At 48.1% G+C, this 16,320-nt stretch overlaps 1 protein-coding gene across 1 annotated transcript in view; it reads left to right on the top strand.

Annotated features, from left to right (window-relative positions):
- The window catches only part of LOC105602020 (zinc finger protein 28 homolog), a 102,653-nt gene that overhangs the window by 69,994 nt on the left and 16,339 nt on the right, over positions 1-16,320 (top strand). The window contains 1 exon segment of the mRNA XM_042231296.2: positions 14,475-15,885. Within this exon segment, the coding sequence (XP_042087230.1) occupies positions 14,475-15,885 (1,411 nt within the window).

The following is a 16,320-nucleotide window of genomic DNA, read 5'->3' as shown; positions in this document are numbered from 1 at the left end:
GCAGTGAGTTCACTTTTCTGAGTGTCAGACGTGCACACTTTATTGATTTCTTTAGGGTTTCCTTCAGCAGTGAGTTCACTTTCTCGAGTGTCAGAGGTGCACAGCTTATTGATTTCATTCAGGGTTTCGTTCAGCAGTGAGTTCAGTTTCCCGAGGTTCAGAGGTGCACAGTTTATTAATTTATCAGGGTATCATTCAGCAATGAGTTCACGTTCCCGAGTGTCAGAGGTGCACCGTTTATTGCTTCGATCACGGTTTCATTCAGCAGTGAGTTCACTTTCCGGAGTGTCAGAGGTGCACAGCTTATTGATTTCCTCAGGGTTGCCTTCTCCGGTGAGTTCCCTTTCCCGAGCGTCAGAGGTGCACAGTTTATTGATTCCATCAGGGTTTTCGGTTCGGCAGTGAGTTCACATGCCCGAGTGTCAGAGGTGCGCAGTTTATCGTTTTCATCAGGGTTTCGTTCAACAATGAGTTCGCTTTCCCGCGTGTCAGAGTTGCACAGTTTGTTGATTTCATCAGGGTGTCTTTCTCCGGTGAGTTCACTTTCCCGATTGTCAGAGGTGCACAGTTTCATTCAGAGGTGAGTTCCCTTTCCCAATGTCAGACTTGCACAGTTGATTGATTTCATCTCGGTTTCATTCGGCAGTGAGTTCACATTCCCGAGTGTCACAGGTGCACAGTTTATCGTTTTCATCCGGGTTTCTTTCAGCAGTGAGTTCACGTTCTCGAGTGTCAGAGGTGCACACTTTATTGATTTCCCTCGCGGTTTCGTTCAGCAGTGAGTTCACTCTCCCGAGTGTCAGAGGTGCACAGTTTACTGGTTCCGTTACAGTTTCATTTAGCAGTGAGTTCACTTTCTCTCGTGTCAGAGGTGCACACTTTATTGATTTCATCAGGGTTTCTGTCTCCGGTGACTTAACTTTCCCGAGTGTCAGAGGTGCACAGTGTGGTGTTTTCATCTGGGCTTCATTGAGCCGTGAGTTCACTTTCCTGATGGCAGAGGTGCACGGTTTCTTGATTTCCTCAGGGTTCCATTCATCAGTGAGCTCACTTTCCCGAGCGTGAGAGGTGCACAGTTTATGTTTTCATCACGGTTTCATTCAGCTGTGAGTTCACTTTCCCGAGCGTGAGAGGTGCACAGTTCATTGTTTCATCAGAGTTTCATTCTGCGGCGAGTTCACTGTCCGGACTGTGAGAGGTGCACAGTTTATTCTTTCCTCACGGTTTCTTTTTCCGGTGAGTTCACTTACCCGATTTTCCGAGGTGCACAGTATATTGATTCCATCAGGGTTTCATGCAGCAGTGAGTTCACCTTCCCAAGGGTCAGCGTTGCACAGTTTATTGATTTCATTCAGGGTTTCGTTCAGCAGTGAGTTCACTATCCCGAGTGTGAGAGGTGTACAGTTGATTGTTTCCTCACGGTTTCCTTCAGCAGTGAGTTCACTTTCCCGCGTGTCAGAGTTACCCAGTTTATTGATGTCATCTCTGTTTCATTCAGCAGTGAGTTCACTTTCCGGAGTGTCAGAGGTGCACAGCTTATTGATTTCTTCAGGGTTGCAGTCTCCGGTGAGTTCCCTTTCCCGAGCGTCAGAGGTGCACAGTTTATTGATTCCCTCAGGGTTCGATGCGGCAGTGAGTTCACATTCCGAGTGTCAGAGGTGCACAGTTTATCGTTTTCATCCGGGTTTCTTTCAGCAGTGAGTTCCCTTTCCCGAGTGTGAGAGGTTCCCATTTTCCTGATTTCATCCGGGTTTGTGATTCAGCGCTGAGTACACTGTCTTGATTGTGTGTGCTGCTCAGTTGATGGTTTCATCCTGGGTTCATTGAGCAGTGAGTTCACTTTCCTGAGTGTCAGAGGTGCACACTTGATTGATGTCTTCAGGTTTTCTTTCAGCAGTGAGTTCCCTTTCCCGCGTGTCAGAATTGCACAGTTTATTGATGTCATCAGGGTTTCTCTCTGGTGAGTTCAGTTTCCCGCGTGTCAGAGTGGCACTGTTCATTGATTTCGTCAGGGTGTCTTTCTCCGGTGAGTTCACTTTCCCGATTGTCAGAGGTGCACAGTTTCATTCAGAGGTGAGTTCACTTTCCCAGGTGTCAGAGTTGCACAGTTGATTGATTTCATTCCCGGTTTCGTTCAGCAATGAGTTCACTTTCCGTGTGTCAGAGGTACCCCGTGTACTCACTTGATCAGGGTTTTTGTTTCCGCTTTGAGTACACTTTCCTGAGTGTGTGTGCTGCACAGTTTATTGTTTTCATCAGGGTTTCATTGAGCAGTGAGTTCACTTTTCTGAGTGTCAGACGTGCACACTTTATTGATTTCTTTAGGGTTTCCTTCAGCAGTGAGTTCACTTTCTCGAGTGTCAGAGGTGCACAGCTTATTGATTTCATTCAGGGTTTCGTTCAGCAGTGAGTTCAGTTTCCCGAGGTTCAGAGGTGCACAGTTTATTAATTTATCAGGGTATCATTCAGCAATGAGTTCACGTTCCCGAGTGTCAGAGGTGCACCGTTTATTGCTTCGATCACGGTTTCATTCAGCAGTGAGTTCACTTTCCGGAGTGTCAGAGGTGCACAGCTTATTGATTTCCTCAGGGTTGCCTTCTCCGGTGAGTTCCCTTTCCCGAGCGTCAGAGGTGCACAGTTTATTGATTCCATCAGGGTTCGGTTCGGCAGTGAGTTCACATGCCCGAGTGTCAGAGGTGCGCAGTTTATCGTTTTCATCAGGGTTTCGTTCAACAATGAGTTCGCTTTCCCGCGTGTCAGAGTTGCACAGTTTGTTGATTTCATCAGGGTGTCTTTCTCCGGTGAGTTCACTTTCCCGATTGTCAGAGGTGCACAGTTTCATTCAGAGGTGAGTTCCCTTTCCCAAGTGTCAGACTTGCACAGTTGATTGATTTCATCTCGGTTTCATTCGGCAGTGAGTTCACATTCCCGAGTGTCAGAGGTGCACAGTTTATCGTTTTCATCCGGGTTTCTTTCAGCAGTGAGTTCACGTTCTCGAGTGTCAGAGGTGCACACTTTATTGATTTCCTCGCGGTTTCGTTCAGCAGTGAGTTCACTCTCCCGAGTGTCAGAGGTGCACAGTTTACTGGTTCCGTTACAGTTTCATTTAGCAGTGAGTTCACTTTCTCTCGTGTCAGAGGTGCACACTTTATTGATTTCATCAGGGTTTCTGTCTCCGGTGACTTAACTTTCCCGAGTGTCAGAGGTGCACAGTGTGGTGTTTTCATCTGGGCTTCATTGAGCCGTGAGTTCACTTTCCTGATGGCAGAGGTGCACGGTTTCTTGATTTCCTCAGGGTTCCATTCATCAGTGAGCTCACTTTCCCGAGCGTGAGAGGTGCACAGTTTATGTTTTCATCACGGTTTCATTCAGCTGTGAGTTCACTTTCCCGAGCGTGAGAGGTGCACAGTTCATTGTTTCATCAGAGTTTCATTCTGCGGCGAGTTCACTGTCCGGACTGTGAGAGGTGCACAGTTTATTCTTTCCTCACGGTTTCTTTTTCCGGTGAGTTCACTTACCCGATTTTCCGAGGTGCACAGTATATTGATTCCATCAGGGTTTCATGCAGCAGTGAGTTCACCTTCCCAAGGGTCAGCGTTGCACAGTTTATTGATTTCCTTCAGGGTTTCGTTCAGCAGTGAGTTCACTATCCCGAGTGTGAGAGGTGTACAGTTGATTGTTTCCTCACGGTTTCCTTCAGCAGTGAGTTCACTTTCCCGCGTGTCAGAGTTACCCAGTTTATTGATGTCATCTCTGTTTCATTCAGCAGTGAGTTCACTTTCCGGAGTGTCAGAGGTGCACAGCTTATTGATTTCTTCAGGGTTGCAGTCTCCGGTGAGTTCCCTTTCCCGAGCGTCAGAGGTGCACAATTTATTGATTCCCTCAGGGTTCGATGCGGCAGTGAGTTCACATTCCCGAGTGTCAGAGGTGCACAGTTTATCGTTTTCATCCGGGTTTCTTTCAGCAGTGAGTTCCCTTTCCCGAGTGTGAGAGGTTCCCATTTTCCTGATTTCATCCGGGTTTGTGATTCAGCGCTGAGTACACTGTCTTGATTGTGTGTGCTGCTCAGTTGATGGTTTCATCATGGTTTCATTGAGCAGTGAGTTCACTTTCCTGAGTGTCAGAGGTGCACACTTGATTGATGTCTTCAGGTTTTCTTTCAGCAGTGAGTTCCCTTTCCCGCGTGTCAGAATTGCACAGTTTATTGATGTCATCAGGGTTTCTCTCTCTGGTGAGTTCAGTTTCCCGCGTGTCAGAGTGGCACTGTTCATTGATTTCGTCAGGGTGTCTTTCTCCAGTGAGTTCACTTTCCCGATTGTCAGAGGTGCACAGTTTCATTCAGAGGTGAGTTCACTTTCCCAGGTGTCAGAGTTGCACAGTTGATTGATTTCATTCCCGGTTTCGTTCAGCAATGAGTTCACTTTCCCGTGTGTCAGAGGTACCCGTGTACTCACTTGATCAGGGTTTTTGTTTCCGCTTTGAGTACACTTTCCTGAGTGTGTGTGCTGCACAGTTTATTGTTTTCATCAGGGTTTCATTGAGCAGTGAGTTCACTTTTCTGAGTGTCAGACGTGCACACTTTATTGATTTCTTTAGGGTTTCCTTCAGCAGTGAGTTCACTTTCTCGAGTGTCAGAGGTGCACAGCTTATTGATTTCATTCAGGGTTTCGTTCAGCAGTGAGTTCAGTTTCCCGAGGTTCAGAGGTGCACAGTTTATTAATTTATCAGGGTATCATTCAGCAATGAGTTCACGTTCCCGAGTGTCAGAGGTGCACCGTTTATTGCTTCGATCACGGTTTCATTCAGCAGTGAGTTCACTTTCCGGAGTGTCAGAGGTGCACAGCTTATTGATTTCCTCAGGGTTGCCTTCTCCGGTGAGTTCCCTTTCCCGAGCGTCAGAGGTGCACAGTTTATTGATTCCATCAGGGTTCGGTTCGGCAGTGAGTTCACATGCCCGAGTGTCAGAGGTGCGCAGTTTATCGTTTTCATCAGGGTTTCGTTCAACAATGAGTTCGCTTTCCCGCGTGTCAGAGTTGCACAGTTTGTTGATTTCATCAGGGTGTCTTTCTCCGGTGAGTTCACTTTCCCGATTGTCAGAGGTGCACAGTTTCATTCAGAGGTGAGTTCCCTTTCCCAAGTGTCAGACTTGCACAGTTGATTGATTTCATCTCGGTTTCATTCGGCAGTGAGTTCACATTCCCGAGTGTCAGAGGTGCACAGTTTATCGTTTTCATCCGGGTTTCTTTCAGCAGTGAGTTCACGTTCTCGAGTGTCAGAGGTGCACACTTTATTGATTTCCTCGCGGTTTCGTTCAGCAGTGAGTTCACTCTCCCGAGTGTCAGAGGTGCACAGTTTACTGGTTCCGTTACAGTTTCATTTAGCAGTGAGTTCACTTTCTCTCGTGTCAGAGGTGCACACTTTATTGATTTCATCAGGGTTTCTGTCTCCGGTGACTTAACTTTCCCGAGTGTCAGAGGTGCACAGTGTGGTGTTTTCATCTGGGCTTCATTGAGCCGTGAGTTCACTTTCCTGATGGCAGAGGTGCACGGTTTCTTGATTTCCTCAGGGTTCCATTCATCAGTGAGCTCACTTTCCCGAGCGTGAGAGGTGCACAGTTTATGTTTTCATCACGGTTTCATTCAGCTGTGAGTTCACTTTCCCGAGCGTGAGAGGTGCACAGTTCATTGTTTCATCAGAGTTTCATTCTGCGGCGAGTTCACTGTCCGGACTGTGAGAGGTGCACAGTTTATTCTTTCCTCACGGTTTCTTTTTCCGGTGAGTTCACTTACCCGATTTTCCGAGGTGCACAGTATATTGATTCCATCAGGGTTTCATGCAGCAGTGAGTTCACTTTCCCAAGGGTCAGCGTTGCACAGTTTATTGATTTCCTTCAGGGTTTCGTTCAGCAGTGAGTTCACTATCCCGAGTGTGAGAGGTGTACAGTTGATTGTTTCCTCACGGTTTCCTTCAGCAGTGAGTTCACTTTCCCGCGTGTCAGAGTTACCCAGTTTATTGATGTCATCTCTGTTTCATTCAGCAGTGAGTTCACTTTCCGGAGTGTCAGAGGTGCACAGCTTATTGATTTCTTCAGGGTTGCAGTCTCCGGTGAGTTCCCTTTCCCGAGCGTCAGAGGTGCACAGTTTATTGATTCCCTCAGGGTTCGATGCGGCAGTGAGTTCACATTCCCGAGTGTCAGAGGTGCACAGTTTATCGTTTTCATCCGGGTTTCTTTCAGCAATGAGTTCCCTTTCCCGAGTGTGAGAGGTTCCCATTTTCCTGATTTCATCCGGGTTTTGTGATTCAGCGCTGAGTACACTGTCTTGATTGTGTGTGCTGCTCAGTTGATGGTTTCATCCTGGGTTCATTGAGCAGTGACTTCACTTTCCTGAGTGTCAGAGGTGCACACTTGATTGATGTCTTCAGGTTTTCTTTCAGCAGTGAGTTCCCTTTCCCGCGTGTCAGAATTGCACAGTTTATTGATGTCATCAGGGTTTCTCTCTCTGGTGAGTTCAGTTTCCCGCGTGTCAGAGTGGCACTGTTCATTGATTTCGTCAGGGTGTCTTTCTCCGGTGAGTTCACTTTCCCGATTGTCAGAGGTGCACAGTTTCATTCAGAGGTGAGTTCACTTTCCCAGGTGTCAGAGTTGCACAGTTGATTGATTTCATTCCCGGTTTCGTTCAGCAATGAGTTCACTTTCCCGTGTGTCAGAGGTACCCCGTGTACTCACTTGATCAGGGTTTTTGTTTCCGCTTTGAGTACACTTTCCTGAGTGTGTGTGCTGCACAGTTTATTGTTTTCATCAGGGTTTCATTGAGCAGTGAGTTCACTTTTCTGAGTGTCAGACGTGCACACTTTATTGATTTCTTTAGGGTTTCTTTCAGCAGTGAGTTCACTTTCTCGAGTGTCAGAGGTGCACAGCTTATTGATTTCATTCAGGGTTTCGTTCAGCAGTGAGTTCAGTTTCCCGAGTGTCAGAGGTGCACCGTTTATTGCTTCGATCACGGTTTCATTCAGCAGTGAGTTCACTTTCCGGAGTGTCAGAGGTGCACAGCTTATTGATTTCCTCAGGGTTGCCTTCTCCGGTGAGTTCCCTTTCCCGAGCGTCAGAGGTGCACAGTTTATTGATTCCATCAGGGTTCGGTTCGGCAGTGAGTTCACATGCCCGAGTGTCAGAGGTGCGCAGTTTATCGTTTTCATCAGGGTTTCGTTCAACAATGAGTTCGCTTTCCCGCGTGTCAGAGTTGCACAGTTTGTTGATTTCATCAGGGTGTCTTTCTCCGGTGAGTTCACTTTCCCGATTGTCAGAGGTGCACAGTTTCATTCAGAGGTGAGTTCCCTTTCCCAAGTGTCAGACTTGCACAGTTGATTGATTTCATCTCGGTTTCATTCGGCAGTGAGTTCACATTCCCGAGTGTCAGAGGTGCACAGTTTATCGTTTTCATCCGGGTTTCTTTCAGCAGTGAGTTCACGTTCTCGAGTGTCAGAGGTGCACACTTTATTGATTTCCCTCGCGGTTTCGTTCAGCAGTGAGTTCACTCTCCCGAGTGTCAGAGGTGCACAGTTTACTGGTTCCGTTACAGTTTCATTTAGCAGTGAGTTCACTTTCTCTCGTGTCAGAGGTGCACACTTTATTGATTTCATCAGGGTTTCTGTCTCCGGTGACTTAACTTTCCCGAGTGTCAGAGGTGCACAGTGTGGTGTTTTCATCTGGGCTTCATTGAGCCGTGAGTTCACTTTCCTGATGGCAGAGGTGCACGGTTTCTTGATTTCCTCAGGGTTCCATTCATCAGTGAGCTCACTTTCCCGAGCGTGAGAGGTGCACAGTTTATGTTTTCATCACGGTTTCATTCAGCTGTGAGTTCACTTTCCCGAGCGTGAGAGGTGCACAGTTCATTGTTTCATCAGAGTTTCATTCTGCGGCGAGTTCACTGTCCGGACTGTGAGAGGTGCACAGTTTATTCTTTCCTCACGGTTTCTTTTTCCGGTGAGTTCACTTACCCGATTTTCCGAGGTGCACAGTATATTGATTCCATCAGGGTTTCATGCAGCAGTGAGTTCACTTTCCCAAGGGTCAGCGTTGCACAGTTTATTGATTTCATTCAGGGTTTCGTTCAGCAGTGAGTTCACTATCCCGAGTGTGAGAGGTGTACAGTTGATTGTTTCCTCACGGTTTCCTTCAGCAGGAGTTCACTTTCCCGCGTGTCAGAGTTACCCAGTTTATTGATGTCATCTCTGTTTCATTCAGCAGTGAGTTCACTTTCCGGAGTGTCAGAGGTGCACAGCTTATTGATTTCTTCAGGGTTGCAGTCTCCGGTGAGTTCCCTTTCCCGAGCGTCAGAGGTGCACAGTTTATTGATCCCCTCAGGGTTCGATGCGGCAGTGAGTTCACATTCCCGAGTGTCAGAGGTGCACAGTTTATCGTTTTCATCCGGGTTTCTTTCAGCAGTGAGTTCCCTTTCCCGAGTGTGAGAGGTTCCCATTTTCCTGATTTCATCCGGGTTTGTGATTCAGCGCTGAGTACACTGTCTTGATTGTGTGTGCTGCTCAGTTGATGGTTTCATCATGGTTTCATTGAGCAGTGAGTTCACTTTCCTGAGTGTCAGAGGTGCACACTTGATTGATGTCTTCAGGTTTTCTTTCAGCAGTGAGTTCCCTTTCCCGCGTGTCAGAATTGCACAGTTTATTGATGTCATCAGGGTTTCTCTCTCTGGTGAGTTCAGTTTCCCGCGTGTCAGAGTGGCACTGTTCATTGATTTCGTCAGGGTGTCTTTCTCCGGTGAGTTCACTTTCCCGATTGTCAGAGGTGCACAGTTTCATTCAGAGGTGAGTTCACTTTCCCAGGTGTCAGAGTTGCACCGTTGATTGATTTCATTCCCGGTTTCGTTCAGCAATGAGTTCACTTTCCCGTGTGTCAGAGGTACCCCGTGTACTCACTTGATCAGGGTTTTTGTTTCCGCTTTGAGTACACTTTCCTGAGTGTGTGTGCTGCACAGTTTATTGTTTTCATCAGGGTTTCATTGAGCAGTGAGTTCACTTTTCTGAGTGTCAGACGTGCACACTTTATTGATTTCTTTAGGGTTTCCTTCAGCAGTGAGTTCACTTTCTCGAGTGTCAGAGGTGCACAGCTTATTGATTTCATTCAGGGTTTCGTTCAGCAGTGAGTTCAGTTTCCCGAGGTTCAGAGGTGCACAGTTTATTAATTTATCAGGGTATCATTCAGCAATGAGTTCACGTTCCCGAGTGTCAGAGGTGCACCGTTTATTGCTTCGATCACGGTTTCATTCAGCAGTGAGTTCACTTTCCGGAGTGTCAGAGGTGCACAGCTTATTGATTTCCTCAGGGTTGCCTTCTCCGGTGAGTTCCCTTTCCCGAGCGTCAGAGGTGCACAGTTTATTGATTCCATCAGGGTTCGGTTCGGCAGTGAGTTCACATGCCCGAGTGTCAGAGGTGCGCAGTTTATCGTTTTCATCAGGGTTTCGTTCAACAATGAGTTCGCTTTCCCGCGTGTCAGAGTTGCACAGTTTGTTGATTTCATCAGGGTGTCTTTCTCCGGTGAGTTCACTTTCCCGATTGTCAGAGGTGCACAGTTTCATTCAGAGGTGAGTTCCCTTTCCCAAGTGTCAGACTTGCACAGTTGATTGATTTCATCTCGGTTTCATTCGGCAGTGAGTTCACATTCCCGAGTGTCAGAGGTGCACAGTTTATCGTTTTCATCCGGGTTTCTTTCAGCAGTGAGTTCACGTTCTCGAGTGTCAGAGGTGCACACTTTATTGATTTCCCTCGCGGTTTCGTTCAGCAGTGAGTTCACTCTCCCGAGTGTCAGAGGTGCACAGTTTACTGGTTCCGTTACAGTTTCATTTAGCAGTGAGTTCACTTTCTCTCGTGTCAGAGGTGCACACTTTATTGATTTCATCAGGGTTTCTGTCTCCGGTGACTTAACTTTCCCGAGTGTCAGAGGTGCACAGTGTGGTGTTTTCATCTGGGCTTCATTGAGCCGTGAGTTCACTTTCCTGATGGCAGAGGTGCACGGTTTCTTGATTTCCTCAGGGTTCCATTCATCAGTGAGCTCACTTTCCCGAGCGTGAGAGGTGCACAGTTTATGTTTTCATCACGGTTTCATTCAGCTGTGAGTTCACTTTCCCGAGCGTGAGAGGTGCACAGTTCATTGTTTCATCAGAGTTTCATTCTGCGGCGAGTTCACTGTCCGGACTGTGAGAGGTGCACAGTTTATTCTTTCCTCACGGTTTCTTTTTCCGGTGAGTTCACTTACCCGATTTTCCGAGGTGCACAGTATATTGATTCCATCAGGGTTTCATGCAGCAGTGAGTTCACTTTCCCAAGGGTCAGCGTTGCACAGTTTATTGATTTCATTCAGGGTTTCGTTCAGCAGTGAGTTCACTATCCCGAGTGTGAGAGGTGTACAGTTGATTGTTTCCTCACGGTTTCCTTCAGCAGGGAGTTCACTTTCCCGCGTGTCAGAGTTACCCAGTTTATTGATGTCATCTCTGTTTCATTCAGCAGTGAGTTCACTTTCCGGAGTGTCAGAGGTGCACAGCTTATTGATTTCTTCAGGGTTGCAGTCTCCGGTGAGTTCCCTTTCCCGAGCGTCAGAGGTGCACAGTTTATTGATTCCCTCAGGGTTCGATGCGGCAGTGAGTTCACATTCCCGAGTGTCAGAGGTGCACAGTTTATCGTTTTCATCCGGGTTTCTTTCAGCAGTGAGTTCCCTTTCCCGAGTGTGAGAAGTTCCCATTTTCCTGATTTCATCCGGGTTTGTGATTCAGCACTGAGTACACTGTCTTGATTGTGTGTGCTGCTCAGTTGATGGTTTCATCATGGTTTCATTGAGCAGTGAGTTTACTTTCCTGCGTGTCAGAGGTGCACACTTGATTGATGTCTTCAGGTTTTCTTTCAGCAGTGAGTTCCCCTTCCCGCATGTCAGAATTGCACAGTTTATTGATGTCATCAGGGTTTCTCTCTCTGGTGAGTTCAGTTTCCCGCGTGTCAGAGTGGCACTGTTCATTGATTTCGTCAGGGTGTCTTTCTCCGGTGAGTTCACTTTCCCGATTGTCAGAGGTGCACAGTTTCATTCAGAGGTGAGTTCACTTTCCCAGGTGTCAGAGTTGCACAGTTGATTGATTTCATTCCCGGTTTCGTTCAGCAATGAGTTCACTTTCCCGTGTGTCAGAGGTACCCCGTGTACTGATTTGATCAGGGTTTTTGTTTCCGCTTTGAGTACACTTTCCTGAGTGTGTGTGCTGCACAGTTTATTGTTTTCATCAGGGTTTCATTGAGCAGTGAGTTCACTTTTCTGAGTGTCAGACGTGCACACTTTATTGATTTCTTTAGGGTTTCCTTCAGCAGTGAGTTCACTTTCTCGAGTGTCAGAGGTGCACAGCTTGTTGATTTCATTCAGGGTTTCGTTCAGCAGTGAGTTCAGTTTCCCGAGTGTCAGAGGTGCACAGTTTATTAATTTATCAGGGTATCATTCAGCAATGAGTTCACGTTCCCGAGTGTCAGAGGTGCACCGTTTATTGCTTCGATCACGGTTTCATTCAGCAGTGAGTTCACTTTCCCGCGTGTCAGAGTTGCACCGTTGATGGATTTCATCTCGATTGCATTCAGCAGTGAGTTCACTTTCCGGAGTGTCAGAGGTGCACAGCTTATTGATTTCCTCAGGGTTGCCTTCTCTGGTGAGTTCCCTTTCCCGAGCGTCAGAGGTGCACAGTTTATCGTTTTCTTGAGGGTTCCTTTCAACAATGAGTTCACTTTCCCGCCTGTCAGTGTTGCACAGTTTATTGTTTTCATCAGGGTTTTATTCAGCATTGAGTTCACTTTCCCGAGTGTGATAGGTTCCCTTTTTACTAATTTTATCCGGGTTTGATTCATCGCTGAGTAGACTTTCTTGCTTGTATGTGGTGCACAGTTTTTGTTTTCATCATGGTTTCATTCAGCAGTGAGTTCACTTTCCTGAGTGTCAGAGGTGCACATTTTTTTGATTCCATCGGGTTTGTATTCGGCAGTGAGTTCATAATCCCGAGTTGTAGAGGCGCACAGTTTATCGTTTTCATCCGGGTTTCATTCAGCAGTGAGTTCCCTTTCCCGAGTGTCAGATTTTCCCATTTTACTGATTTCATCTGAGTTTTTGAATCAGTTCTGAGTACACTTTCCTGAGTGTGTGTGCTGCACAGTTTATGTTTTCTTATTATTATATTATTATTATTTTAATTTTAAAATCTTTAATTCTTACATGTGTTCCCAAACATGACCCCCCCTCCCACCTCCCTCCCCACAACATCTCTCTGGGTCATCCCCATGCACCAGCTCCAAGCATGGTGCACCCTACGTCAGACATGGACTGGCGATTCAATTCTTACATGATAGTATACATGTTAGAATTCCCATTCTCCCAAATCATCCCACCCTTTCCCTCTCCCTCTGAGTCCAAAAGTCCGTTATACACATCTGTGTCTTTTTTGCTGTCTTGCATACAGGGTCGTCATTGCCATCTTCCTAAATTCCATATATATGTGTTAGTATACTGTATTGGTGTTTTTCCTTCTGGCTTACTTTACTTTGTATTATTGGCTCCAGTTTCATCCATCTCATCAGAACTGATTCAAATGAATTCTTTTTAAAGGCTGAGTAATACTCCATAGTTTATGTTTTCATCATGGTTTCATTGAACAGTGAGTTCACTTTCCTGAGTGTCAGCGTTGGACAGTTTATTGATTGATTTCATCAGGCTTTCTGTCTGTTGTGAGTTCCCTTTCCTGAGCGTCAGAGGTGCACAGTTTATTGATTTCTTCAGGGTATCATTCAGCAGTGAGTTCACTTTCCCTCGTGTCAAGTTGCACAGTTTATTAATTTCATCAGTGTTTTATTCTCCGCTGAGTTCCCTTTCCTACGTGTCAGAGTTGCACTGTTTATTGATTTCGTCAGGGTGTTTTTTTCCGGTGAGTTCACTTTTCCGATTGTCGGAAATACAGAGTTTCATTTAGAGATGAGTTCATTTTCCCATGTGTCCGAGTTGCACAGTTTATTGATTTCATCTCGGTTTCATTCAGCAGTGAGTACACTTTCCGGAGTGTCAGAGGTGCACATTTTATTGATTTCATCAGGGTTTAATTCACCAATGAGCTCACTTTCCCGAGTGTCAGTGATGCACAGTTTATTGATTTCATTCCCGGTTTCGTTCAGCAATGAGTTCACTTTCCCGTGTGTCAGAGGTACCTAGTTTACTGATTTGATCAGGGTTTTTGTTTCAGCATTGAGTACACTTTCCTGAGAGTGTGTGCTGCACAGTTTATTGTTTTCATCAGGGTTTCATTGAGCAGTGAGTTCACTTTCCTGAGTGTCAAACGTGCACACTTTATTGATTTCTTTAGGGTTTCTTTCAGCAGTGAGTTCACTTTCTCGAATATCAGAGATGCACTGTTTACTGATTTCATTCAGTGTTTCGTTCAGCAGTGAGTTGACTTTCCCAAGTCTCAGAGGTGCACAGTTTATTGATTCAATCAGGGGTCAATTCGGCATGAGTTCCCATTCCCGAGTGTCAGAGGAGCACAGTTTATCGTTTTCATCTGGGTTTCAGTCAGCAGTGAGTTTACTTTCTGGAGTGTGAGAGGTGCACATTTTATTGATTTCATTTTTGGTTTCGTTCAGCAGTGAGTTCACTTTCCCGAGTGTCAGAGGTGCACAGTTTATTGATTTCATCAGGGTTTTATTCAGCAGCAAGTTCACTTTCCCGAGTGTGAGAGGTTCACATTTTATTGATTTCATCTGGTTTTTTGAGTCAGCACTGAGTACACTATCCTGAGTGTGTGTGCTGCACAGTTTATGTTTTCATCACGGTTTTAGTGAGCAGTGAGTTCAGTTTCCCAGTGTCAGAGGTCACCGTTTATTGATTCGATCATGGTTTCATTCAGCAGTGTGTTCACTTTCCCGCGTTTCAGAGTTGCAGAGTTTATTGATTTCATCTGGTGTTCTTTCTGCAGTGAGTCCACTTCACCGACTGTCAGAGATGCACAGTTTCCTTCAGACGTGTGTTCACTTTCCCACATGTCAGAGGTGCACAGTTTCTTTTGTTCATCTCGGTTTCATTGAGCAGTGTGTTCACTCTCCGGAGTGTCAGAGGTGCACACTTTATTGATTTCTTCAGGGTTTCTTTCAGCAGTGAGTTCACTTTCCCGAGTGTCAGAGGTGCACAGTTTATTGATTTCATCAGAGTTTCATTCAGCAGTGAGTTCACTTTCCTGCGTGTAGAGGTGCACCGTTTTGTGAATTTATATGGGATTCATTCACAAGTGAGTTCACTATTCACTATTGTTTGTGAGTAGTGGGGTTTAGTTATTTCATCCGGGTTTAACTCGTCAGTGAGTTTCTCCACAGTTTCCGTTTTCGCAGATTCTGCTTTTCCGCAGCGTTCCGTAAAGGAAGTGTTTTCTGTTGTGTGTCTTCCTTTTATCTTTCAGGCCAGCAGTGTGTACAGGAAACTCAGGAGTTACTTTCAAAGCAGAGTTCCTTTGCTGAAGTGGTAACAGACAGAATTTCAGACATTAACGTAGAGTGTTCCTCGCTCAGAGAAAGGTGGGACGCTGACCGTTTGTTTGCAAGGAAGCTGGCAGGTCAGGAGACAAGACTCGGGCAGGAGGCAGTCGCTCTCCACAACACCTTCTCTGAAGAGAGAGTGTGTCGGTATAACAAACCAGGTAGGTGGCTCCACCTGGACATCTCGGAAGAGGGGGGCCACCGCCCTGAGTCGGTTAAGAAAGCTTTGCCCCCAAACTCAGTGCTGATAAAAGATGCGGGAATCTACACAGGGAAAAAACTCTTCAAATGTCAGGAATGCAAGAAAACCTTCACGCAGAGCTCGTCGCTCACCGTCCACCAGAGGATCCACACGGGCGAGAAGCCGTACAAGTGTAAGGAGTGCGGCAAGGCCTTCAGCGACGGCTCTTCCTTCGCGCGCCACCAGCGGTGCCACACGGGCAAGAAGCCCTACGAGTGCCTGGACTGCGGGAAGGCCTTCATCCAGAACACGTCGCTCGTCCGCCACTGGAGGTACTACCACACTGGGGAGAAGCCCTTCGACTGCCTGGACTGCGGGAAAGCCTTCAGCGACCACATCGGGCTGAACCAGCACCGGCGGATCCACACCGGGGAGAAGCCGTACAAGTGCGAGGCGTGCGGCAAGTGCTTCCGCTACGGCTCGTCGCTGACCGTGCACCAGCGCGTCCATACCGGGGAGAAGCCCTACGCGTGCGAGGTGTGTCGCAAGGCCTTCAGCCACCACGCCTCCCTCACGCAGCACCAGCGCGTGCACTCGGGGGAGAAGCCCTTCCGGTGCAAGGAGTGCGGCAAGGCCTTCAGGCAGAACATCCACCTGGCCAGCCACCTGCGGATCCACACCGGGGAGAAGCCCTTCGCGTGCGCGGACTGCGGCAAGGCCTTCAGCATCAGCTCGCAGCTGGCCACCCACCAGCGGATCCACACCGGGGAGAAGCCCTACGCGTGCAAGGTGTGCAGCAAGGCCTTCACCCAGAAGGCCCACCTGGCCCAGCATCAGAAGACGCACACGGGGGAGAAGCCCCACGCGTGCAAGGAGTGCGGGAAGGCCTTCAGCCAGACCACGCACCTGGTGCAGCACCAGCGCGTCCACACCGGGGAGAAGCCCTACAAGTGCCTGCAGTGCGGGAAGGCCTTCGGCGACAACTCGTCCTGCACGCAGCACCAGCGGCTGCACACGGGCCAGAGGCCCCACGGCTGCGCCGAGTGCGGGAAGGCCTTCAAGACCAAGTCGTCCCTCACCTGCCACCGCCGGAGCCACACCGGCGAGAAGCCGTACGAGTGCAGCGCCTGCGGCAAGGCCTTCAGCCACCGGCAGTCCCTGAGCGTCCACCAGAGGATCCACTCCGGGAAGAAGCCCTACGAGTGCAAGGAGTGCCGGAAGACCTTCATCCAGATCGGCCACCTCAACCAGCACAAGAGGGTGCACTCGGGGGAGCGGCCGCCCGGCCCCAGGCGGAGCCGCAGAGCCTTCCGGCAGGGCGCGCACTTTGCGCAGGCGCGGACGCACCCGGGAGAGGCGCCCGCGCACCCCGCTCCCGCGGCGAGCCCCGCGGACCTCTTACCCACGTTCCTCTGGAGCCCGCCCTCACTGCCATCCCTGCCGTCCTGAGACGCCGCTCTGCAGGCCGCCGATGGCCGCGCTGCAAACCCCGTCTCCCTCTTGCTTGGGTACTGCCCCATTCTTGTCCTGTTTCCTCTTCAGGTTGCCAGTTGAACTGAACGCGGAATTCGTTTACGCCTCACGTAAAA

Source organism: Ovis aries, chromosome 14 (assembly GCF_016772045.2).
Source record: "Ovis aries strain OAR_USU_Benz2616 breed Rambouillet chromosome 14, ARS-UI_Ramb_v3.0, whole genome shotgun sequence".
Lineage (NCBI taxonomy): Eukaryota > Metazoa > Chordata > Mammalia > Artiodactyla > Bovidae > Ovis > Ovis aries.
Note: the sequence above shows the minus strand (reverse complement) of the source record. Positions and strands in the feature narration are given on the sequence as shown.